Genomic DNA, 25,898 nt, shown 5'->3' with positions numbered 1-25,898 from the left:
TCAAATCTGGCTGGGATCAATAGATCGCAAATTCTGTTTAAGTCTTTATTTTTTCAAGAGATGTATTATTGGCAATTGCCATATATTTCATAGTAAATGCCATTGGTTTAGTTTCTCTTCAAGTAGGCTCATCCAAAATGAGTATGATGTCTAGGAAGGTTTTGAGATAAGTGGTACTTAAGCGAGCTTTGCTCCACCAACATCTCTCTACTCACCTGGTCATATTTATTTTGGAGTTACCAAAAGAAGTCAAATGACTACCATTCTAGTTATTGGATTAGATTCTCTTAATGGTTAAGAAACAGTGATGTACTCTATTGGCTTATGAATAAAATTTCGAGTCTTTTCATTATGAATCCATTTCAATTATGAGCATATTACTTTGTGACTACGATGGCTGGGCCATCAAGTTTAGTTCAAGAACATGGAATAGCCCAAATTCCTCTTGCCAAATGGCACGTTGATTACCGTCACAGAAACTCTCTACGCTCGTAGGGCAAATCGCACCATATTGAGCTATTAGAACCAACAGATTCCATGCAGAAATGCATGTAGAGTATGAAAAAGAGTTCCTTTGCACTACCCCTAATGATTGTGAATAAAGACGCATCTTAGAGAAACTTATGTGTCTCTCTAGTGGACTCTATATTACCACTATTCGAGCTATTAAATTCAATAAAGTTATGAGAGAAGATCTCTTGGATTTAGACACATATTGGCTTTGTCATGATAGGATAGGTCATCCTAGTCATGATATGATGATCCGTCTACAAAAGATTTCACACGGACATCCATTTTTCCAAGCGAAACAAAGCACGAATCAAAAGTTAATTCATGGACTAAGTGTGACCGCCGCTGTTGCCTCTGGCACCGCCGCCGTCCACCACTAGCCTAGGGCTGGCACAGTCCCTATCCATGAAGCCATGGATGGCGTCCATCATGGTGATGGCTCCCTAGGTGATGCTGCAATCACCAACTTTGCTTCTAATAGCGTTTCAGACGCTCTAGCCCTACCAAAATCCTCATTTGTTGCTTCTAAGGTCTCTCGCTCGTTCTATAAAGCTTATTGCTTATGGAAATTAGGATAGAGACCATCCTATGCAAAGGATACGAAAATACTCATTCTGTTCTTACAAAGAATCCGAGGGGATTCTATGGATCAATTCAACCAACTTGCAGACGTTTAAATATTTCATGATGTTGGTTGACACGCAAACACGCTAGTCAAGTGTTGTGCCATTGTCCACTTGTAATGATGCTTAATTATACTACACTCATAACACATATTATATGGTGTCGGGCTCACTCCTCGAGTCATCCCATTCAGTCAATTGGACTTGACAATGCTAGAAAGTTTACATTGAAGACTTTCGATGATCATTGCATATCACTGGGACTGATGTTGGACATCATATTCCCATGTACACACCCAAATGGTCTCGCGGAAACGACTACGATGGTAGCCCAGACATTGTATGCGCACCAATCTTTCTATATCTGCTTGGGGTGATGCAATATCGCATGTAGCTATGCTAATTCGTCTACGACCCACTACCACTCAATCTACCTCTGCGTTACAGCTAGTGACTGGGTACAGTATCTCGTACTTACAGATGTTTGAGTGTGTCATTTTTGTGCCTCTTACGCCGCCACAACGCACTAAGATGGGTCCTTACAGACGAATGGGCAACTAAGTTGGATTTGAGACTCCAACAATAGTCCGCCACTTAATGCCCTTGCTAGGTGATCTCCTTACTGCTAGATTTAAGGATTGTCACTTTGATGAGACAGTCTTCCCGTCGTTAGGGGGAGATAAGAACACGGATGTTCTGTAGACCCCCGTATTTTTTCTTGTTTATTTTAATTTGTCGTATAACGTATGAAACTACGTATTCGTAAGGTACACAAGTATTCGCACTTAGGTTAAGACTTTGAGGCCATTTTAAAGGATTAAGAATTTAGAGAAAATCCAATTTGTGTCTAGAAAAGTAATTTTAAAGTGTCGAGGCTTAGGACAAGCCCGAAAAATTTTCCCGAAAGGATTCGGTGAGATGTCGGAGAAATAAGGATGTTTGAAGTGTATTTTCAGAGTGGGCTTGAAGGAAATTAAAAGGAAAATGAAATAGGAGCAGCCCAAGCCCATTGGCCCAAAAGGAGGGGCAGATTAGACTTTTCACATTCATTAATGGGAGAGGTATTTAAGCATCTCATTCTCTCAAACCCTAGCCTCTTCCTCATTTTCTCCCTTTCCTCTCTCTCTCTCTACCCGAGAGCTTCTCTCTCTACCCTCTAGCTGGAAATCGTTGCCGCCGCCTAGCCGCCGTCACCGGAACCCGGATCTCAACCAAAATTTCCAGATTTTCTTCTCTTCCTCCCCTCTTTCCATTTCTCCAACCAAAATCAAGAAATTTAGCCATTTAATCCTCCAAAAACCCTAGAACCTGAAGCTAAAATTGGGGCTTTTGTGATTTCTTCTTTCCTAGCTCAAATCAAGGTATTATCCATCCTAATCTAGCCTCTATTCATCCGATCTACACCTATTTCTTCCTAAATCTGAGTTTTTGATTTTGATTTGTGATTTTGTTTGCATGAACCCGATTTCTCCTTAAACCATGAAGCTAGGCTACGGGTTTGGCAAGGATTTGTGGTAAGGATCTATCCATGCAACCTTGTTTTCGAGTTTTTGGTTGTGATATTGATGTTGGACGGATTTGTAGGTGAAGAAGGCCAAGGAGGAGGATTAGGCCGTGAGTTTTGAAGAAGAAAGGGTAAGGAATGGGTTTTGGACAAACCCTAGAATTTTTGGAATTTATTTGGTTGATTTTGATTTTGTTGAGCTTGGAAAAATTGTGAAAATTGGATCTCTGAGGAGAGTTTAATTAGTAGGATTTTATTAGTCTAGTTTTCAAAGTGTTGGAATTTTGGTGTTGAAGATTTGGTGATTGTTGTTGTGAAATTTTGGCCAAAAGAAAAAGAAAAGAAATGGCTTTGTTTTTGGAAGAAAATAAAGAAAATGAAGAAAAGAGTAAAAGTTGGATTAAATTAGTTTTTACGTTGGTAAAGTGGTAAAAAGTGAAGAAGGTGAAAGTAAATGTAAATTCGGTAAAAAGGAGGTAAGAGGTAAAAGTGAAAGTGCGGAGGTAAAAATTCTTGGTAAAAGTGAAAAGGTAAAAAAAGGAGAAGTAAATGGGTAAAAGTGAAAGTAAAACTTTATTTATAATTATTTTCTTATTTATTTAATAAATAAGAAATAATGGTAAATAAATGAATATTTGGTCAATAGTCAGAAGTCAAAGTCAAAGGTCAAAAGTCAACTCCGAGAGTTGACCAGGGTTGACCGACCTTATAAAACGTGAGGATCGACTCGACTTTGGTCACTCGAATGGGTGATAGTTTAGTGGAGCGATAAAGACGTTTTTCCTTTTTAAGAAAGAAGTTAGTTTCCTAAATTGGTAAAGGTTGAAAGAAATAATTAATAGCCTCATTGAAATAAAAAAGATTAGTATGCGCGATTACTTAAAGTTGATCATGATGTTTACCTGGATAATTACTTACAAACTAAGTAATGGTTTAGGAAACACGATCGTTAAGGAAGCTTAAACAGAAAGCATCAGAGTGTGGAATACGCCGGCATTTTCCAGGTAGGGTGAGCTGTCCCTTCCTTGTTAGAGGCTTTTCGTTATATGTGGAATGCTCTAATATAATATTATGTTGCCTGCAAGTATGTTTTTAGTTGTTCATCAGTCGATGCCTCGTGATACATGTGTTTTCAGAACTGATAATTGTTGATTGTGAAAACCGAGGCTAGACTTGCATGTTGAGATATTGTACCCTTTGTATGTTTGTGTTTGTGACCTGAAAGTGAATGGGACCTAGACACGTAGATTCCTAGGGATCCCACGGTGTCAATAACTGTGAACCTCCGGAGGGGGCTGTGCTCCTATGTTTGTCGAGAAAAGGTGAATACAAACAGTGAACCAGTCATAGGAGACTCAGAGCCAGGAAATAGACACTTTCGCTACTTGTAGTCATAAGGACTACAAAGTAGTTGGCTGGTTCTCGAAGGATGACGAACCAGGTCGGTCACCGATTTATTTTACTTTAGTCGGCAAGTAAGTATCTCAGAGCTCCAACTTGTGTGAAGCATGCTGCATATGATTTCCTGAAACAAAACAACTATGATTGTTTTTGTTTGCATTTGTTTCACTTGATTTTACAAATGCGCGCAATCTATATTCTAGTAGCTATGTTTTACCTATTAGTTTTCAAACCTAACTAAGGTTGGGTCGGCCCCTATTGGGCTAGTGAGGACGAAATGCTCACCCCTACATTTCAGGTTACAACGAGGTCATTCCGGACGATTTGGATTAGAAGTGGGTCGTTGGCCGAGTCCGTGTGTTGCTGTTCCTGTTGCTTGAAGTTCTTCCCATTTGGTACTCTATCGATTTACTAGCTTTTCTTTCAATGTTGAACTCTGTGAGGTCCACCTACCTGGGAGCGCGCCTCACCCCATTGTCTTATTGTTGTTGTTGAACTTCCCTTTCATTTCGGTTATGATGTAAGCCCTAAGGCATCACAGTGCACTTGCTCAAGTCTTTTCTTAAAAATTTTTCTTGGTCTCCTATTTTCTAAAATTTTCATTTTCAACAGGCCTTGTAGTATTAAGTTGGTAGGTCTACGGTACGTCTACGACGTATCGAGCTCCTATTGGCTTAATATTACGGCGCTGTGGTATACCCATTCGGGTCGCCACATGTTCAACATGAACGACAGGAATTATCGTGACCTGTCCCCACTATGCCTTATCTCGATCCCTGTTAAAGTGATGAGAACACACATATCTGCTGATAACATGCCTGCAAGGATGGACGTCCCTACAAGAGGACGTAAAGCCACCCTACACTGAGGTAGGCATGGCACCAACGCCATAGAGAGTGGCACACTGGCGTTACAGACCATGGCCCCAGCTAAGATGTGTAGAAGGCCGTGGGTTCGAAGGATACTTTGGCACAACTCAATCCTTTAATCATCGACACTCAAAATCCGTCTCATGAGGATGTTCTGGATTATGGTTATTGTTGGAGGACGCCTCAATGACAGAACCTATTCCTGAGAATATAGAGCGCTTTGAAAATTACACTAGTGTACATGAGACGTGGGATAGAAACTCCATCATGATTGATGATGTATTCACGTATTTCATTGCACATGAGTTTGTTGAGTTCGATGATAATGAACCACGCTCCGTTGATGAATGAATGCCAACGTAGAGAAATTCGGCCTAAATGGAAAGATGCGATCCATGTTAAGTTGGATTATCTAATGAAAATGAAGGTTTATAGAGCCAATGATGCCAACACCTCTTAACATAAAACCTATTGACTAATGAGTCTTCGTTAGAAAGCGTGATGAGAAAAAGAGATGGTAATCTAGCCTTATGATGCAAGGCTTCTCATAAAACGCCCTAGAATCGACTACAATGAGACATATTCTCTCGTAATGGATGTCATTGCACTCCACTACCCTGTCAGTTTGGTAGTTTCTGAATAATTGAACATACAGCTTACGAATGTGGTCACTACGTATCTCTATGGAGATCTAGATACGGAATGTACAAGAAGGTTCATGGTGAACTTCATTTACCCAAGTCAAGTGGCTTTAGACCACGCGCATTTGTAATGAGGTTGAAATGCTCACTAAAGTGACTACTTGATTGGGAAGGGATATGTGAATGCCCTCGCGTCTCTACGACAAATTCCAGATCCTATTGCAGTTCATGTTGAACATGATCTTCATTGGAAGCCCTTAAGGAGTTAAGGGAAACCGTTGAACACTTGAAATCTGAGTTTGAGATGAAGGATCTTGGGAGAACACGATTATGTCTCTGCTTGGAACTTGAGCATCTTGTTGATGGATGCTTAGACATTTTGACAAGGTCAAGCCTTCAAGCACACCCATGATCCTCAATAGTCTTGATCCTAAACAGGATCATCTTCGTTCAAAGGATGATGACGAAGATGTGCTAGAGGCAAAAATGCCCTACTTGAGCACAATAGGCGCATTATTGTACTTAGCTCAATGCACAAGACCGGACATCTCATTTTCAGTGAACTTGTTAGCTAAGTATAGCTATGTGCCAACGCGACGCCATTGGATTAGTGTAAAAGATATCTTTCGATACTTGAGGTGTATAATTGATATGGACTTGTTCTATCCCTACAGAGAGATGATGAATTCGGACCCATCACACACCTGGAACGCCACCAACACTGGCTTACGTTACCTATCCCCATCCCAAAACAACATTAGTGTTTTAGAAGGTCTTGCTGATGCTAGATACCTCTCTAACTCACACACAGGTCATTCCCAAACTAGTTAAGTGTTCACCATGGGCAAGACCGTGATATCTTGGAGGTCTACGGAGCATACCGTTATCGCCATATCTTCGAACCATGCAGAGATTATTGCTCTTCACGAAGCGGTTTGTGAATGTATATGGATTGGATCCATAATTACGCATGTTCGAAGCAATTGTGGTTTGAATTCTACCACAGATGAGCCTACGAGCATTTATGAGGATAATGCTGCTTGCATTGAACAAATAAAGACCAAGCATCATCAGCAACAACAGACTCTCCTCAAGATCAAAGTGAACAAGGTTCGATCTAAGGATAGTGTGGCAGATTCCAATTTCGAGAAACATGTTGGTAGCATCATTTACGGAAGTTATCCGAACTCTCATGACCGTAGTCATCAGAGGGAGATGCAGACATCAGGGGGAGATGTCTACATGTATGGTCTCGAAACGTGAAGGGTTTGTTGTACTATTTTTCTCCTTCGACCGAGGTTATTTTTGTCCCATTGAGTTTTTGTTACTCGGCAAGGTTTTTGACGAGGCAACGAGAGGAGCATCACGTGGGGAGTGTTCAAGTATATCCAGAATATGTGTCTAGCTAAAACTCTAGGTTACTTGTCGAAGTTGTAATAGGGTTAATCTTAGAGATATCCTCGAAAATATCTTCGTAAATATCCAATCATTGTGTGATTATGTTTTCACGTACAACTCTGATTCTATGCTTGTAATTATCTATATAAAGAGAATTCTATTATCAATGAAAGATATAATAATTTCTCTCCCAAATATCATTTTCCTTAAACAAGTACATGTTTATTCAAAAAACAAGATACATGTTTTATTTACATATAATATGAAAAATTATTAGAGAGTACTATTTAGGGATAATGACCACTTACCCAGAAAATACCAAAATACACCCCATACACTCCACCAACTTATTTTCAACCCCATTCACACAAAAGTTTTCTCTTTTTCTCCCAACTATTCATTTCACTTAATGTTTATACCATTAGTACCCCTCTCTCTCTAATTCTTGCTTTTACTATTCATTTGTTTCCTATTATTTTCCTTTTGATGAAACGTGGTGGGCCCATATTAAATTTATTTGTCTAGATTATAATTGCAGCTAAATTTCATCCTCTATATTCAAAGGTAAACAGATAAACTTTACTATTCATAATTTTGATCGTTGACAGACTTGAGTTAAATGTTATTTGTAAAAATACTAGCAAAGAATTGAGGAAGGAAAGAGAAAAATTGAGAAAATTGAAAGATTTAAGAGAAAATCTTAAAAGAGAAACTCCTGACTATTGGGATATCATCTTTAGACTTCAAACAAGAATCTATAAAATAGAGCAAGAGATTAAAAATCTCTTATATATGCTAAAAGAGGAACAAAAACCTCTTGATTATATGAGCATTAGTTAGATCCGCAAATCACTGGTATCAGAGCTTGTAAAGAGCTCAGCAGGGGAATCCCCAATGGGCACAATGTCTGATTTAATAATAGAGAAGTTGAATTCTCTACTGAAATCATCTGATGAGAAATATCAGATCCTGCAGAAAGAACTATCTAGATGTCAAGATCATCTAGAAAAAATACCTGTTATAATCCACCAATTAGAAAAATTGGAAAACAAACTGGATTATATCAAGGAACTTCCAAAAACGGAAGAAGAAAAGCTAACAAGTGTTAGCAGAAAAATCAATGAACAGCAAAAAACGCTGGATTCTATGAAAAATATACTGAAGGACAAGAAAGTGCCTACAGTAAAAACAAAGAAAACTAATGGATTCAAACCATTAGAAAGGCCAGAGAAGAATCATGTTCCAAACATGATTTTTCTGGAACCATCAACTAGTTATATTAGTATTCGGTATGAAAATCCAAAAGAAACTCGAGATGTCAAAATGATGAGCATCTTCGGGAAAAAGAAAGGAGTACAACTCCTAATTGCTGAAGAATTCGAATTCAACGAAATCGAACAAGAGGTAAAAAACGCCTTAATTCCAAAGCTAGATTTTAAACAAATCTACAAAAGGGGAAAATTTCACCTGATGGATAGCTATCACTTCAAATTATTGGAATTTACAACCCCTTCTACAACAGGAGAAACAAATCTCTTGATGATCACTCCTGCTGAAGTTGCCCGAGCAAGAACAAAAAATTATCAATTTATGCACATTGAAGCAGTCCAAGTTGGCATAAAACTTCTTGCCCGAGAAGGCATAAACTGTTCAATTCTATGTGTCTTACAAGACAATAGACTAACAGAATTTCAAGCTAGTCTATTGGGAACACTTGAAGCATCTTTATGCAATCAAGTGGCATATTTCAACTGCTTTCCAAATTTCTCAACCAGCTCACTGTCTTAGACTGAGAGTCAAGACAGATGGCATATCTATGAAAAAAGATATGCAAGAATTGGCAATAGTATATAGAATATACTATAAACTGATGAGTACCACAGTAGAACCAAAAACAAGGATATCATATATCCCAGATCTTACTACTGGATTCCTCACCAGTCAGAAGAACCATTCACAACAGATTCACAAGATTACTTGGAATGAAGTAACTTTTCCTATTGAATGGAAACTATCTGGTCCGAAAAAACCAGCAGAATATGCCAAAGCGGCAATTTATGAAAGCAGAAAGACTGGAGATATCAGTCTAAAATTTGACGATCACAGAAAAAGTGACGTTTGTCCTGAAAATATCAGGATAAACAAAAATCTTCTAAGAAGAAGCTACAGCACTAGAGAAGCTAGTGTTAGTGGTACCAAATTCTCTGTTGAAGAACCAACAGAGTCTATCACTGAAGAAGAATTAGAAGCTGATCTGAACAGACCAGTAAATATGCTTAGAGCACAAAAGCTCTATGATCTCTATGATGAAGCAGAGTCCTGCGAAAGTCCTGAACAATTAGAAAAACTAATCGAAGAAATGAAAAAATTCAAACCAGGAAAGGAAAGAAAACTCCTTCCCTATTAAGATATTGAAATGGAAGAAGGAGAAAGTTCCAAAACTTTCATCATTAGAGAAAAGGGAAAACAGAAACTCCCTATACAGAAAGCCCCTATGGGGAAAAATGGAGAAAGAAATTCTCAAAGATTTGTCCCAGAGGACAAAATACCCAGAGTACCAATTTCCAATTATGGTATCTGGCTCGATTTAGATAAAGCTCTAGACAAGAGAAAAACTCTTGACCAATGAGTAGATAGCCTGATGATGGCCTCTGCTCTTACCCTTGGAAAATTCGAAGCTCCTGATCTTCAAATGTACTTTGAAACTACCCTCACAGGAGTAGGAAAAAAGTATTACTTCTCTTTCAAAGAGACGGCCAGAGGAAAAGAATGGCTGGAAGAAATCAAAACTTCGAAATCTCCGTATGATTTTGCAGTACCTCTGTATGATCAGTTCTATAGAGATCTTTCAAATCTGAGTGAAAAGGCTAAAGAAATGGCCAAATCAAATATATATGCTCTCAAAATCTGTGACATGAGATATTTTGAAGAATACTTGAATGAATTTCAAGAATATTACTGTACGATTGGTGAACTAGAGAATACTGATCTAGTCAACCTGTTGCACAGAAAACTCCCTGAACCATGGAGAACAGCTGTGAGAGAAAAGCATAGCTGAAAAACCAATTGAAAGATTTTCAATTAGAGGAATTGCCGACAGAATCAGGCAATTATTGAAAGAACAATGCAAAGCCAATCTTAGAGCAAAGATGGCTAAGAAACAACTCAAAGGAGTTGAAAATTTCTGTTATGGAATACTGTAAATGGCAACCAACTGGGGATGTCATGAGTCCAAGTTCCACAGAAAAAAAAAAAAAATATTACCCCAAAAGATTTAAAAAGGTTAATAAGAAAAGAGATTGGAAATTCAAGAAAAGCTCCAATTTCAAGAAACAACAGGATGAAGATCCTAAAAGGAAATTCTTCAAGAAAAAGAAGAATAATCATCAGCATAAACAACAACCAAGCAAAAAAGCTTGCAGATGTTGGTTATGTAAAGCTGAAGGGCACTATGTCAATGAATGCCCGGAAAAGGGTAAAAGATCTACTAAAGCTTTATTTGAAGAATATGAGCCCATAGTAGAAACTGCAAATATGAAAGGCTACGAAATAGCCTATTCTGATGATGAAGACGACAGGTCAGTCTACTCTGCCTGGTCTGAAAAAGAAGGATCTGACTCTGAAAGAGATTCTGAAGTAGAATACTTAGAATCCAGACAGATGAATGTCTTAAAAGTAAAAAACTGGGAAGAAAGCAAGACAGAAGCAACAGTGTCTGCTTATCAGGTGAACCCTGGTACATTTGTTTGTGACTACTGTCTATGTCACGAAAAGAATGGACTTCCTATGTTTTGTGAAGAGTCAAAAAAGACTTATCACAAAGAATGCTTCATAGCTGAAGCAAGGAGGAAAACCAAGAATGGCCTTGTCAACCATTGGTTGAACAAGAATATGAAGAGAAAAAGGGAATATTTCTCTGAACAAAAAGAGAAAAAGGTAGAAGCCTTGTTCCAAGAAATTATGGAACCATCTTCCTCGAAAAAAAAAGGAAGAAAAAATCGATGAAGAAAAAATCGATGACAATATTGAACTGGTTGAACCACCAGAAATTGTTCCAGAAGAATGTAAACCTTTCATTCCACAGGAACAAGCTCAAGAAAATGACCTTCAACAGTCGAAAATCGTCTCTACTAATAGGTACAGCAACTACATAGAGATTGAATTAAAATTCCCTGGCCACAAGAAATATCATCTACATGCATTTGTAGATAATGGATCAGGATTTACGGTTGCAAAAAGATTTGCAATTCCAGAAGAACTCTGAAAAGAAGATAAGAAAAGAACAGCTACTGGTGTCACGTTTGACGGAAGTCACCTTACAATGAACAAAGTAGCAAAAAATGTTCATATCACCATTGGTGGAGGAACATTTATCATCCACAATGTTTGGCAATCTGAAGGCCAAGGATCAGATTTCTTGTTGGGAAATGATTTTATTCTCCAACAGAGATTCATCCAGGATGAAGAAGCGATAGGCTTCAGAAAAGGAGAACGGGTGTTCTGGGCAGATAGGCTTACTCAAGCCAAAAGTGTAGTAGGTCCAAACTTTACTACACAATATCAGAGATCGCAACAGAATAGTGGTGATCTTACCCCCTACAAACCCAAATTTGAAACCATACTCCAAATCAAACAACAACAAGAACTACTTGTTGAAGAATCTTCTGAAGAAGAAGAAGAGGAAACAACTAGTGAAGAAGAAGAAGCTAGTTTCATCCATGAGCATAACCTCAAGCATTTCCAGAATAAGCTTGAGTCTCACAAAATTCCTACTCTTGATAAAATCAAGAAACTACTCGAACAGAATATCGATGTAGACCCTCAGAAGTTTTGGGAAAAAGACCCAGTGGTCTGTGAATTGAGATTACATGATATGAATGCTATCTGTCATGTCAAAGCCATTCCTCAGTACAAAGAGGAAGATAAAAAAGAATTCAGAAAAGATATTGAAGATCTCCTGAACAAGAGATTAATTCAACCTTCCACTAGCCCTCATCATGCTCCAGCATTCTACGTGAGAAATCATGCAGAAAACCTTAGAGGAAAAGTTAGAATGGTGATTGACTACAGAGATGTCAATAAGAAGACTGTCAAAGACGGTTATCAAATTGCTCAAGTACGAGTACTGATCAACCAGCTCAGAGGAGCTAAAGTCTTTTCAAAATTCGATGCAAAGTCTGGTTTTTGGCAAGTCAAGATGCATCCTGAGAGTATTCCTCTCACTGCATTTGGAACACCACAAGGTCATTACGAATGGATGGTAATGCCTTTTGGTCTAAAACAAGCTCCCTCAATCTTCCAAAGAAAGATGGATAACATCTTTAAACATGTTGTGGAGTTCTGTGTCGTCTATATTGATGACATTCTTATCTTCTCCAAAAACAGAGAAGAACACATGAAACACCTCTATGAGGTTGTAAAGCTGATAGTTCAGCATGGAATTATCCTAGAAGAAAAGAAAATCTTCTTTATCCTCGAAGAAGTTGATTTCCTAGGAATAAACATCAAGAATGGAGTAATAAAACTCCAACCTCACATCCTTGAGAAGATCTGGAAGTTCCCAGATAGAATTCCTGATGCTAAGAGTCTAGAGAGATTCTTAGGAGTCATAAACTATGGGAGAGATTTCATCCTCAAAATCTCAGGACTAACAGCAATGTTATCTCCTAAAATCAGTTCCAAAAGAAAATGGAACTTCACAGAAGATGATGAAAAAATTGTGAAGCAGATAAAAAATCTCTGCAAGAATCCCCTTCCTCTCCAACAACCAGAGGAAAATGATGAAATTATCCTCCAAACAGATGCGAGTGATAATTACTGGTCAGGTGTTGTTCTGGCAAAAACTCCAGGAACTAACATTGAAAAGATCTGTAAATTTTGTAGTGGCAAATTCATCCCTGCAGAAGAAAATTATCCCACAAGGGAAAAAGAAATTTTGGCTGTCAAGAAAATAATTTTAAATTCTCCAGCTTTTCTTGGAAAACCCTTTACTGTCCGCACCGATTGTGCTAGAGTAAAGAATTTCAAAAATTTTAAACTTGATAAAGCTGCTGATAGAGGATGTAACGTCCCGAACCTGAATCCACCGTTTTACTAGTCATTTGGACGGTAAACGACAACTACTTTCACTTTTACTGTCGTTTCAGTACTTTTAGGGGGCCCTAAAATATGACTTTTTGTTCGGGTCAAAATTTGAGAAAATGTTCTTCATGGAAGTTGTAGAGGACGTTAAACCGAGCGCGTGCATATGTGGTACGTAAAAATCGGAGTTCATATGCGAAAGTTATACGCGAAATTGTGAAAGTTACTGTTTACGGTAAGTAGTATATATTTGAATTTTTACTGTTGGCAGGTAACTTTTCTTTTTTCTCTCTCTCTCCTCCTCCCCCGCGTTTTTCTTCCTCTCCTCGGCTCTCTCTGCAACTCCGGCCATCTCCCTCTTCCGGCCACCTGGGAGCGAACAATCAGCACCGGTCGACTCCTCTACCCCTACCCAACCTCCCCACGGCGGTAACTCACGGCGACTTGGCTGGAAAATGACGCATCGGGTCCTTGAAGTTTCACTGTAGCAGAAGTGGTCAACGCCGATATCTTCCGTTTCCGGCCGTCTCCAGCCACCAAACTGGCGTCGAAGGTTCGGTTTTTGGCAAGGATCATTTTGCCCCTAGCCTCAAGCCACGATTTGCAGCGTGGAGGAAGAATCGAAGGTTTGAAATTCTCGGTACTATTCATAAATCTGGGTTTACTGTTTTCTTAATTGTTGACCTAGGTCTAGTTGTTTTCTCGGGTTGTGGTAGTTGAGAAAAGTGTTTGGAATGATGAGATGATGGTGCTGCTAAAATTTGGTGGCCATCGGAGGTGGTGGCCGCCGGCGCGTGGAGGCTTATATGGCAGTGTTTTAATTTCAGTTTTTAGCCCATTAAATTGTATATTGTTGTAGAGCTTGTATGTGAAGTTTGGTGAATTTTGGAGGAGTTTGAAATTGTTTGTGAATTTCCGAAGTTTGGAGTTTTGTGATGGAATTGTGGGAAATCCGGCCGTCGGATTTCCCTCGTTTTCATTGTGGAATATGTAAATTGAGGAAGTAGTGTTGTGGAAGAGATTTGGGTGGAATTTGAGAAGTAATGGAGATAGGGATTTTCGAGTTTCGTTTAGGTTCGTATTTATTTTATCGGATTGCCGTTTACGGAAACATAATTGTGTACAGGACGACGTACCGAGCTATTGCTCGATGACGGAACACGAATGCGTGATCGTCGGAATAGTACTGTGAGTGGACTTTTGTTTTAAATAGCGATGCATGCATTTATTTTCTTAAAATAATGCTCTAGTGATTATTCATATTACTTTTTGAGGAAATGAATTAATTTTCGGAAATTGATTTCGAATTATATCATGGATTTGCTTTCAATAATGAGTTTCAAAGGTTGGTTTTGATTTATAATATTATTTGATGAATTCCTTATTTCCGAGGTAAATTTCCGGAATTAAGCATATCCCTAATCACCGAGTTAAGCTCCTGGAAGATTGTTAAGATGAGTTTCAATGGAGTTGGATATTCTCAATTGTTTATTAACTTTCGATTTTGGCATCGGGAATGCCTAATTAAGGATTTTGGATTTGGTTGGCTTCTTGGAGATTTTGAGAGATTTTGGAAATGGGATTTACCTATACTAATTTCTGGTTTTGGTTACGGATTTGAGAATATTTGGGCGTGTGGGACACGCCGTCGATTTATTCCTATTTCTCACTTATCCATTTTGAGATTGAGAGTAATCTTGGCGTGCGGGGTCACGTCGTTGAATACATGGTTTCTATCTCGTGAGAAATGTGGGGAAGCTACATGGATTTACTGGTTTTCGATGATTTTTCCTCACCATACGCGGGTTATGTGATTAGGTCTCCTCCTCACTGACTTTGTGTTGGTGAGTGGCAGTTGAGGTAGCTTGTTCTCCTCCTCACCTACTTTGTGTTGGTGAGTGGCAGTAGAGGTGATTTATTCTCCTCCTCACGTGGGTGGCAGTCGAGGTTATTTGGTCTCCTTCTCGCACAATCTATGTGTGAGTGGAAGTTGAGGTTATTAGTTCTCCTCCTCGCACAATCTTTGTGTGAGTGGCAGTCGAGGGTAGGTAGAGCCTAAGGGGTTCCTTTACCCGTATGGTGACATCTTTTCCCCATATCCTTTATGTGTTACTTGACTAGCGGGGTTAGTCCGATTCTTTTAACCAGCGGGGACTGGTATGTTTTCACGAGACTCCGAGTTTTAAAGACATACGTTTTATAAACGTTGCATGCATCGAAGTTTTACGAATTTAAATTCGTGGGGAAGTAATACAACCTCTTTTCTTTTAAATTATTTATTTAGTCGTTTATTTTTGTCCACTCACTCTAACGTGTTTTTCAATTACTTTCCCCTGGGCCCTTCGGTTTCAAATGCCCAGTTTGCAGGCGAAATTAGTTGAGGTCGGGCGTACATTGGAGTTGAGGCATAGTCAACAGCATAGCTTCCGCGTTTTTATTTGATTTAGGTTTTCCTTGTTTACCCTTGCTGTTAGAATTGCTCTGATTACCTGAGGAAATTAATGTTATTTAAGTTGTGATTTGTGTTATGTGATTTTTGGTTGATGTTGATTTGGGGAGCAGGGTGGCTCCAGGAGAATAAGGATGAATGTTTTAGAAGTGTAAATGTTTTCGTACAGGTTTTGGGTAGCCTACTTTTAGGGGAAGTTCCGCTAAATTTTTGGTAGAATTTCTTCTAAAAGTGGGCCCTGCAGGGCCACTTCGGATTTCGGGGTGAAATCCGGGGCGGGTTCTGTCAGAGGAAGATTAGCAAATTGGCAATTATTTCTTAACCAATATGATTAATTATATTGTTGAATTGATTGCAGGAAACAGGAACTATCTTTCAGACGCCTTAACCAGAGAATTGGTAATGTTCAGCTGAAAAGATGACGACGAAGGTCGCAATCTCAGGAACAGAAAAACTGGGAAAGAACATGAAACTGCTGAGGATCCTAAAGAAAAAATCCTCAAAAGGTTTCTGCTAAGTCCAAAAGGACTAGCCCCAACTTATCAATCCCAGGGTAAAAGATTGGCTAGCCCGTCTCAAACGGCAGACGGTAAAGGCTCATCAAGACCGTTGACGGCTGTTGCTTTGCCAAAAAGCAAACCTACTCCAACTGGAGTAATAAATGTTTTTAATTATGAACTTCAAACATTTGACGCCCTTGTGTTCAGAACTGACAGGAGGCTAGCTTACCACCAGAAATCAATTCTGGATAATCTCCTATTTGCCTTTCAGGAAAGAAGCAGTGGTTTGATGTTCCCAGCTCTCTTCACACTTGCTGAAGAACTCTATGAAAATGCTAGACCACAGTTTGAAGAAATTCATACACAGCAGAGTGCTGTTCGAAAACAAAAAATTCACTTCCTTGAAGATCCAGAAAGTGCTAGAGTTCCTATCATAGCACTAAAAGAATCAGACTGGTTAGAATTCCATAATCTGATAGGAAGTCATAATTCTGAGGCATGTATTCCTCAAACCCTCTTCATTATTGCAGGACCTTATGTTGGAAGATACTTAGTCAATGTTCAGAGTGAACATCCTCAAGAACACAAGCTTTGGCTTGTTGAAAATGGTTTTGTCCATAATCTATGGACGAAAACAAATGATGATCTTCAGGGACTGCCCCCTATCATTGTCAACACAGTCAAAAATGTCAGAAAAAATGATTGTATGCTGAGACTGAAGTTCAGATCCACTCCCCCAGAATGGATACAAATGGTGAAGTTGAGTACATTTCTCCGTATCATTATGTGAGAATTATTCAAAGAATATATCTTCAGCCCGCATGTGTTGGATACAATGGCCAGCCAAATTCAAGCATTCCATGGATGAAGGCCATGTCTCTAGAATATATCAAAAAGATCATCTCTGAAGATACAAAGAATACCTTCCTGGCAGCAGGAGGAAAAACAATTATCACTGCTTACGATCATCCTGACGTTGTCAGCAGTGACTTTTTCCTATCTCTCACAAGAAAGGAGATAGATTCGACACTGGCATGCTTACAATGGGTTGAAAGGCTTGAAACAGACAACCACTACAAGATGTATGTTGATACAGATGTCGAAGACAACGCAACAACTGCTCGTATGGCCCAGGCAGATAACAACTCGTTTGTCTTTGGTCACAATTCAGAAACAGACGAGAACATGTGAAGCAGCAGGTGTAGAAAACACCGAAAGTACTTTTGAAATTTTCCCAAAAGTTGCTTTTGCTTTTCAAAAGACAGGTGAAAAACATTTCACCTAAAAGGAATTTGCTTTTCCCAGTCCGACCTCCACCAGCAAGAGCACTCAGGAAAGCAGGAAATCACGGAGTTTTGCTGTACATTTTTATGTTTTGAATTCCAGTTTGGAGTCCGCTCCCTATATAAGGAGCTTTAGGTTTCATTTGTAAGGCATTCGAAAAACAGATCATCAGAAAAATAGTCTAAGAAACTTGAGCAGAAGAGTCTTCTCTCAAGAAGAAATGCCATAGTAGCAGTGTGCTTTCATTACAAGTAACTACTGTAATCATTCTCATGAATAGCTAAACAGCTTTTTAGCTGTTTACCTGAGAATGAGGCTCTGAATTCTTAGCTTGTAATTATGTTTAAATAAATATTTTCAGTGTGCTCATCCACTTCATCACGTCTTTTATAGAATTTGCAAGTTATATTGTTAATTATTGTGTTCAGCCGTTATCCTATAGTACCTATAAGTCCGGATTTTTCTGTTTCTTATGGAAATTTGCCTCAGCTTAGGATAGAAACAAGCAGCAGTGATTCCGCCTGTTAAAGTAACCGTTAGGCAATGAGCCGTTAGGTGAAAAACGTTGGCATGTTGAATGCTAGTTTTGTTTTTTTTTAGAAGTCTGAACAGGTTTTTCTAAGAAAAGGTAAATTTTGGACCCAAAAGTCAGCATAGGATATATTCGGTACTACCCTAGAAAAGACTACCCTTATGTGTCTTTTCCCCTAAAATTTGTGTACTTGGGCAAAATACCAACTTGGTTGATTGATTGGGCAAAATATATCTTGTTTTTGAGCAAACGGGCTTAACCCCTAATATTTATGCACACCGTTATGTGACACAATGAAGGAACTAGGGATGGCAAAAATCCCCAGCGGGGCGGAGCTCCATTGGATACCCACCCCTAATGGGGGGAGAATTCGGGGACAAATGGGGAATGGGGATGGGGATCCCCAATCCCCGCTATCTAAGATTGGGGATGGAGCGGGGATGGTATTGTGATCCCCATCCCCAAACCCGCCCCAATATATTATATTTTAATTTATTTTTTATAATATAAATAATAAATATATACATTTACTACTTTACTTTAACGGTGTTTTGACTTTTGTACTCACTAAATTATGATTTATGAATTTAATCATGTTTTAAATTTATTTGTTGTAGATTTTGATTTTAAAAAAGGCAATATGAGAAAAAAATATTTTATTTATTAAATTCTTATTGGGGATTTGGAGCGGGTTTGGAAGCTTAGTCCCCAGTGGGGATGGGGACGGGGAATACCCAATATATTTTTATTGGGGATTGGGGCGGGGATGGGAGTAGAGAATGACCCCGGGGATGGGGATGGTATTGTGATCCCCATCCCCAACCCGCCCCATTGCCATCCCTAGAAGGAACATTTGTCATATATAATATAATAATAGCTACTAAAGTCTAGAGTGAAAGTCTCCTCTCATAAATTATCTTATCAACCCTCCACCAATTAAATACTGCGTGTACTATCGAGCCGATCCAGGAGAATCCAGGCCTCTCTCTCGCATTCGACAGTCCGTCGACTGCTCCAGTCTCGACGGAATTGACGCACCGGCGCCACTGCATTGGTCCCTCTCTCTCTCGTAAGTCCCTCTCTCTGGCTCTCTGCTGAGTCTGCTCTGCTTCTGTGCCAAGTGTCCATCACTTCATCAATTAATCTATATCTTGATTATTTTCATTATTGTGTTGATCCAGAGATTTAGTGTGTAGTTTTACTAGAATTAGTGTATTCGATGATTTCGATCTGTTATAATTTGTGGGTACTTGACCATTTCACAAATATTATCACCGGCCAGTTTATAACAATTTCAGATGTCGGAACCCCGAATTGTAAATTTGTGATTAAATTAATCAACGTAAGCTATGTCTACTTTCCTTATAAAGGGACTACTGTTGTTACATCTGTCCAGATTTGTGCTTGGAACTTTGGATGATTAACTGATTATTATATTTGATCTTACTCGTGTTAGGGTTCGAAATGACCCGTACTGTGTCTTCTGGAGCATCTAATGCAATGTCAAAAATGGATGAGCCATTGAAGCGTGGTTCAAATGATATTGGATGCTATTTTGAAGAAGCAAAAGCTAAGAAGAAACAAAAAGCTAGACACGAAGAGGAAGTGAGGGAAGAAGTCAGAGTTATTGTACAAGAAGATGCAGAAATTGAAGGGCAAAAAACAAAGCAGCAAGATTCCATAGTGATTCAGCTGATGGAATCATCGTCAGCTCTCATGGTTGAAAACCCTGAGCCAAAATCAGAGGATCATCAAGAATCAATGGACCTGGATCCCTCTACATCTCTTCCTTCATCAGCTCCTCTGAAGAAGTATGATGTTTTTCTGAGTTTCAGGGGTGCAGACTCTCGTAAGGATTTTCTATCCCACTTACACCATGAATTGAGATATGTGAGAGGGCTTCAAACGTTCATGGATGACAAAGAGCTTGAACTAGGGGCTCCTATTTATCCAAGTCTGCTAAAGGCAATTGAAGAATCAAATTTTGCAATTGTTGTTTTGTCAAAAGACTATGCTCAATCTGCATGGTGTTTGGAGGAGCTTACAAAGATTTGTGAATGCATGAAAGACAATAACAGAATTATACCGCTTTTTTATCATGTCGAACCTACTGATGTGCGGTATCAGAAGTGTAGTTTTCGAGATGCTTTCACAAATCATGTAAAAAATGGGTGGCACAGTTCAGAGCAGCTGCAGCGGTGGAAAAAAGCTTTAGAAACAGTAGCCAATTTCTCTGGGTGTAATGCGAAGGATTATAAGTAAGCATCATGACACTATCTCGATCACTTACATTTTACCGACTATCATACATGTGCTCTTGGATTTTTTACCCTAAATTTCCTTGCAGGACTGAAAGAGAAGTTGTTGAAGCCATTGTGGAATCTGTGTGCGGGAGAGTAAGACCTATTGGAATTGAGTCTATTATTTCCTCAAGAGATTTTGGAGATTTTGAAGTATTTGAAGCAACAAGAGAAGCCATGGACAATGTAATGAAGGCGCTAGAAGATGAAAACGTTACTATCATTGGGGTCTACGGAATGCCAGGCATCGGAAAAACAACCATGGTGGAACATGTCGGTGTAGAAGCCCAAAAAAAGGGGCTATTCCGTCAGGTGACTCGGGCTGTGATATCCCAAAAGCCCAACTTGTGGAAGATTCAAGGAAGATTAGCTTCCATGTTGGGTGTGACACTAAGGGGTGCAGACGAATTTGAAAGAGCCTGTGAATTGATGTCGATGATAAGGAGAAGAGAAAGGATCCTTATAATCCTGGATGACATTTGGACGAAAAGAGAGTTGTCAGACATAGGAATTCCTGGCCCCAAAGAGCTAAAAAGTCGCAATTCCAAGCTCCTACTCACCACAAGGAATAAGGATGTTTGCGATAGTATGCACTGCCAACCAAGAATTCCTATTGATATCTTGACTGAACAAGATTCTTGGAAGTTGTTTGAGAAGAATACAGGAAAATCTTTTGAACAAACAACCAAGTTCTATCGTGTTGCAAGGAAGGTAGCAAGAGAATGTGCCGGTCTTCCGCTTGCGTTGAAAGCAGTTGCAAAGGCACTTGGGAATAAAGATTTAGACCAATGGAGGGGAGCTTGTAAGCGACTAAAGGCGTCCAAAACTCCTTACCCGGAAGACAAGGGAGATGTATTCAAAAGCATAAAGCTAAGCTATGATTACCTAGAAACTAATGACTCCAAATCATGCTTCTTGCTTTGCTGCCTATTCCCAGAGGATTATGATATCCAAATTGAAGACCTGCTGAAGTATGGGATTGGGAAAGGATTGTTTCAGGAGTCTGACATGCAAGAAGCCAGAGCCGCAGTACATTCTGTGGTCCAGTCCCTTAAAGATTCTAACCTACTTTTGGATGGTAAAATGGACAGGGGATGCGTAAGGATGCATGATGTCATCAGAGATGTTGGCTTCTCAATTTCTTTATCTAAGGATGGACACAGGCAATTTTATGTAAGAGCTGGTTGGGAATTAGAGGATTGGCCAACGATTGATGCGCATGAATACTACACTGCAATCTCACTTATGAGGAACAAAATACCCGAGCTTCCCGAAGTCTTGGAATTTCCAGAACTCCAGATTCTCTTGTTACAAAGTAATTCTATGAATAAGATCCTAGATTCTTCTTTTAAACATCTAACGGCATTAAGGGTCTTAGATATTAGCGAGACTAGCATTTCTTTACTACCCTCATCATCCAATCTCCTAACCAGCCTCCACACTTTGTACCTAGATGGTTGCTTGTCAATGGAAAGTAACATATCCATACTTGGACAGTTGAAAGAACTTAAGATTCTTAGTATGAGAGAATTTCCTCGTGAGAAATTGCCAAAAGAAATAGGAGAGTTGACCAAACTAAGGATGCTGGACTTCACCAGTGAATCTGTTGGAATAGTTCCTTGTAACGTGATAGGCAACCTCAGTAAATTAGAAGAACTCTACATGCAGTGCAACTTTGTGGACTGGGGGAGTAAAGTCGAGGGGAGTGAAGTCAAGGGAAGTGTGGTTGAGGAGAGCAAAGCTGTGGGAGCAGGAGAGGAAACTACTGCTTTGTTTGATGAGTTAACTAGCTTGTTACATTTACGCATTTTGAAGGTTTTCATGTCTGATGCAAAATGCATGCATGTAAATGTTAGGCGTAAACTGAAATGGATAAACTTTGACATATGTATCAGCGGAGACCCATCAATTAGAAAACAGCATTTGGATTCAAGTTCTTCACTTGACTATGCAAGAGCCTTGACTGTTGACATAACCATGGATACCTTACAGAAGTGGTTTATCGATGCTGTGACCAAGAGAACTGAGAAGCTGCAGTATATAAAGTGTCAGGATTTAGGTAATATCCTTATGGAATATGACTGGGGGAGATTACATAAACTGAAGCATTTATCTGTTATCGGGCCCAATGAGAAATTGAAAGAGTTGATGAACACAACAATATGGATTCAAAATGAACCTGTGTTTCAGAATTTGGAAGAGTTGCATCTCGTTGAAGTGAATTGTCTGAAGGAGTTATGTGTTGGTGAATTACCAAATGAATCTCTATGCAAGCTTAGGTTACTGAAGGTGACAGGTTGTCATAAATTGATGAATGCACTTTTACAATCTAATTTGTTGCAGAGACTACAAAATCTGGAAATACTAATTTGTGAAGAGATGGATGTATTGGAGTATGTGTTTGCATGTGAAGTGTTTGACGCAGAACAAATTACTCTGAGAAAATTGACAGAGATGAGATTGGAGAACCTAGTGAACCTGATAAAGATATGGAATGGTCCTGCTCCACATGCAGTCTTTCATCATGTTAAAATTTTGGTAGTTTCTGGGTGCTTTAAGCTGAAATATCTCTTCACTTCAGAAGTAGCTCAATGTCTTCATGAATTGGAAGATCTTAGGGTAGAGGTTTGCCAAAGGTTGGAGAGGGTTATTGAAGCAAGTGAGGAAACAGTCAACAACAAGATAGTTTTTCCAAAATTGAAGATCTTAGCTTTGAAACAGCTTCCGAAGCTTACAAGGTTCTATGGTAGTACTGGAAGTGGTACTAATGATGAAGAAAATATTGAGTTTCCTTTATTGGAACACTCGCATGTGGAACGCTGCAATAGTTTCAAATCTCCAGCTAAGGACATGTTGGTTTCAGTGATGAAAAAGCAGCTTGTTTTGATTCCTATGCAAGGTATGCCCCTATGACGTCATCTAAATCTTTTCTTTGTTTTGTTATATATTCTCCTCTTCAGTTTGCTCATCTGCTTCCTCTTTCTTGAGGTGCAAATTTAAACATTTCGGACGTCTTCATATCTGGTGCAGAGTCAGATCGGAGAGAGACACCTACTTTAAGCAGAAGAAGATGAGAGGTTCCAAAAGAAAGAAGGTATGGCATCACTGACAACAATCCCGAATGTCTGTTGCCATCAACATGTTGCAGAAACTACCGAATCTGGAAAAGCTAGTTTGTGAGAAAATGGGTAACATCAGAACACTTGTATGTGAAGAATTGCCCCAACTTGTCATTTCCAACCTCTGCAGCTGACTACTACCACAGCAGGAACCAAATCCAAGTGAATTATATAATATTACAAATCTCAAAAGGAGAGGTATGTCGATGTTGTGTCATAAACTTAATTTATTTGTCTCTTCTCTTTATTTTCTTCCTTTTTTTTCCTTTTCATTGATCCAAAAGTCCAAAATGTTAGTTGTGAAAATGTTTCAGTAATCTATGATTCATTTGTTTTGACAATCTTTATGCAAATTAGTTCTCCGCCCACATCAGTACACCAAGAAAATTGAAAACAAATATCATTTTTAAATTCTTGTTTTTTGTTGTTATCATTTTTGATCTTCAACATTCTTTGTATTTAATTTTTGTACATGAACTGATTCTTGATATGTTTGTGAAACTAACAAACCTACACAGAAAATACTTCATCTCAATGAGGTTTTTTTTTTTTTTGTTTCAGTACTCTACTAGTCCAAATTACATATATATAAAGGTATAGTTTGAAAGAAAGATTTGAAAACAGGGTCCTTGTACAGATCACATATTATTCAATTATATTCATACTAGATTTATATAATCTGACGATCTTGCATTTTAGTTTAGCTTTTCTTTTAAGTTTCTGCCCCTAGCTGATATTTCCAATATTAGATCAAGAAGTGTGTTGTTATCATTAAAGAGATATACTAGATGCTGGCTTATTAATTTATTCTTACTATTTCAAAAGGACTTTGGATCGACTTGTGGGTGATGCCAACATAAGGAAGCTGATGCACATAGAAGAAACAGAGAGGCCTAGAGGCTAGAGAAGAGACCTCAGTTCCAAAGAAGCAGCTCGATGACTGAGGGAGATATATCATGTCCTAGGATTTGTTGAAAAGCCAGAAGATGCCAAGTTTTCATGCATGCTTCTTGCTTCGTTTCCTCTACCCAGAAGATGATCATCATGGCATTATCCAATTAGCACAATTTGTGGTGAAGTATGGATTCGGAAAATGCCAGGAGCAAATTCAGTGGTTAAATACCTTACAGCTCTTAATTCCATAGACTGAATTAGCCATAATAACGTTCAGTTCAATGGTGATGAACAAGCGGAAGAAGGTTTTGATTCTTTCCAAGGTATGACTATGATGTCATCAACATCCTTTGTCTTTTTTGTGATATTTTTTTTTTTGTTGTCAAATTTGTTATTCTGTCTTGTATCTTTTCTTTTCTGCTTCCTCTTTCTTGAGTGCACATTTTAACATTTCGGAAGTCTCCATATCTGGTGCAGTTACAGGTCAGAGAGAGGCACCTACTTTAACCACATCATCATTCCAGAACCTTGTTGACTCTTGGTGACATAGAAAGTCAAAGTAGAGATCAAAGATCAACGAAATTGTCCATAGCCTGCTAGCGAAGAAGAAACAGCAGAGAGATGTTCAATGGTCCTGGAAGATCCCTCATTTGGCAATATGGATGTCATGTAGTCATTGCTATTTTACATGACATTTTATTTGGATGTACTTATAAGTTTTTGGTTTGATTCTGTTCTGTTTCACATTTGCCTCCGATTTTGATATTAGGAAACTGCATGTACGAACTTTTACATGTTATGTTACATGTTCTTTTCCCAAGACATAACATGTAAAACATCTATGAACGTAACTTACTGAACTTGTAATTTTTCTCCTCTTCCTGGCTACCTCTTTCACTTCCCAGCACAATAACCACAATCTTTGTTCCTCAGCGAATACACGAGTAAAATTTGTGTAGCATGACAGTGTTCTTTCTAGGTTGTGTGTATATAATCGGGGTCGGGTCATTCGAGGAACTCGACCACCCAAATTTAACAGCTCTACTGAACGCTCCGGTTCCGCGCGTGGAGATCACTCGCTTCTCTCTGAAGCCTGTGGTTGTCTCCTTCCTCCTCTCTCATGAAATTCTGGCAAGTTCCTCTCACTACTGTCAACTTGTTTACTCCATAGCTCTACAATTATGCTCCTTTACGTTTGCTTTTGTGTATTCCTATTATACCAAATTTACAAACTTCGATCAAAACTTGGATTCAGTTCTTCTTTCTATTGGCTTCGATTCTTCGAAGTATACAGAACCTGGTGGATAGTATTGTTCCATGGTATTTTGGGTTTTACGTTGGCATCTGGTTCTCAAAATTTCTCTTTGTATATCTCTGTCCTGAAATTGCAGTAACATCAGTAACTAGTTCATGTTCTCATGATTGTAGTTGTTCTGTGTGTTACTCTGAGTTTCAATTCAAAAACCTGACTGATGCTGTGGAACAAAAACAGAATACTAGTAAAAGCTCAATGTACAATATGAGATGGTTTGACCGTTTGATTGTTGCACTTCCTTGTTGATACCCCTTCATTAATGGTGCAAGTGCCAATGAAAAGAGGTCTGTAGCTTAATTTGCTAGGTTCTGTATTTATCTATTGGTTTCCTGTTTTATATTAGCTTTGGATTTAATTTTTGGACATTTGGTACTCCAGTGTGATTCCAATGTTAATTGGCAGGGGGAACTAAATCATAGCTCGGTTTCAACGGCTTCTTCAGCAGGTTTTTGCTCCTTATCATGGATAGGCTATCCTC

At 38.8% G+C, this 25,898-nt stretch overlaps 1 protein-coding gene across 3 annotated transcripts; it reads left to right on the top strand.

The window, feature by feature from the left end:
• The first annotated feature begins 18,671 nt into the window (after window positions 1–18,671).
• On the top strand, window positions 18,672–24,974 carry LOC112165979 (probable disease resistance protein At4g27220). Of its 3 annotated transcripts, none has more exons than XM_024302719.2 (6): window positions 18,672–18,861; window positions 19,249–20,050; window positions 20,140–22,991; window positions 23,123–23,409; window positions 24,037–24,428; window positions 24,583–24,974. In XM_024302719.2, the coding sequence occupies exons 2-4, from the start codon at window positions 19,257–19,259 to the stop codon at window positions 23,164–23,166; spliced, it is 3,690 nt and encodes a 1,229-aa protein (XP_024158487.1). In that variant the 5' UTR covers window positions 18,672–18,861; window positions 19,249–19,256; the 3' UTR covers window positions 23,167–23,409; window positions 24,037–24,428; window positions 24,583–24,974. The 3 variants fall into 3 exon arrangements, with proteins under 3 accessions (XP_024158487.1, XP_024158485.1, XP_040361774.1); XM_024302717.2 differs by having other exon boundaries at window positions 23,081–23,409; XM_040505840.1 differs by having other exon boundaries at window positions 23,081–23,409; window positions 24,565–24,974.
• The last annotated feature ends 924 nt before the right edge of the window (window positions 24,975–25,898 follow it).

This window comes from Rosa chinensis, chromosome 5 (genome assembly GCF_002994745.2).
Source record: "Rosa chinensis cultivar Old Blush chromosome 5, RchiOBHm-V2, whole genome shotgun sequence".
In the NCBI taxonomy this organism is placed as follows: Eukaryota; Viridiplantae; Streptophyta; class Magnoliopsida; order Rosales; family Rosaceae; genus Rosa; species Rosa chinensis.
Note: the sequence above shows the minus strand (reverse complement) of the source record. Positions and strands in the feature narration are given on the sequence as shown.

Coding starts and splice junctions, on each gene's coding strand:
- LOC112165979 (XM_024302717.2), top strand. CDS start 19,257: ATGACCCGTACTGTGTCTTCTGGAGCATCTAATGCAATGTCAAAAATG. Junction 20,051..20,139: donor TGTAATGCGAAGGATTATAA/GTAAGCATCATG, acceptor ATTTCCTTGCAG/GACTGAAAGAGAAGTTGTTG. Junction 22,992..23,080: donor TGTTTTGATTCCTATGCAAG/GTATGCCCCTAT, acceptor CTCTTTCTTGAG/GTGCAAATTTAAACATTTCG.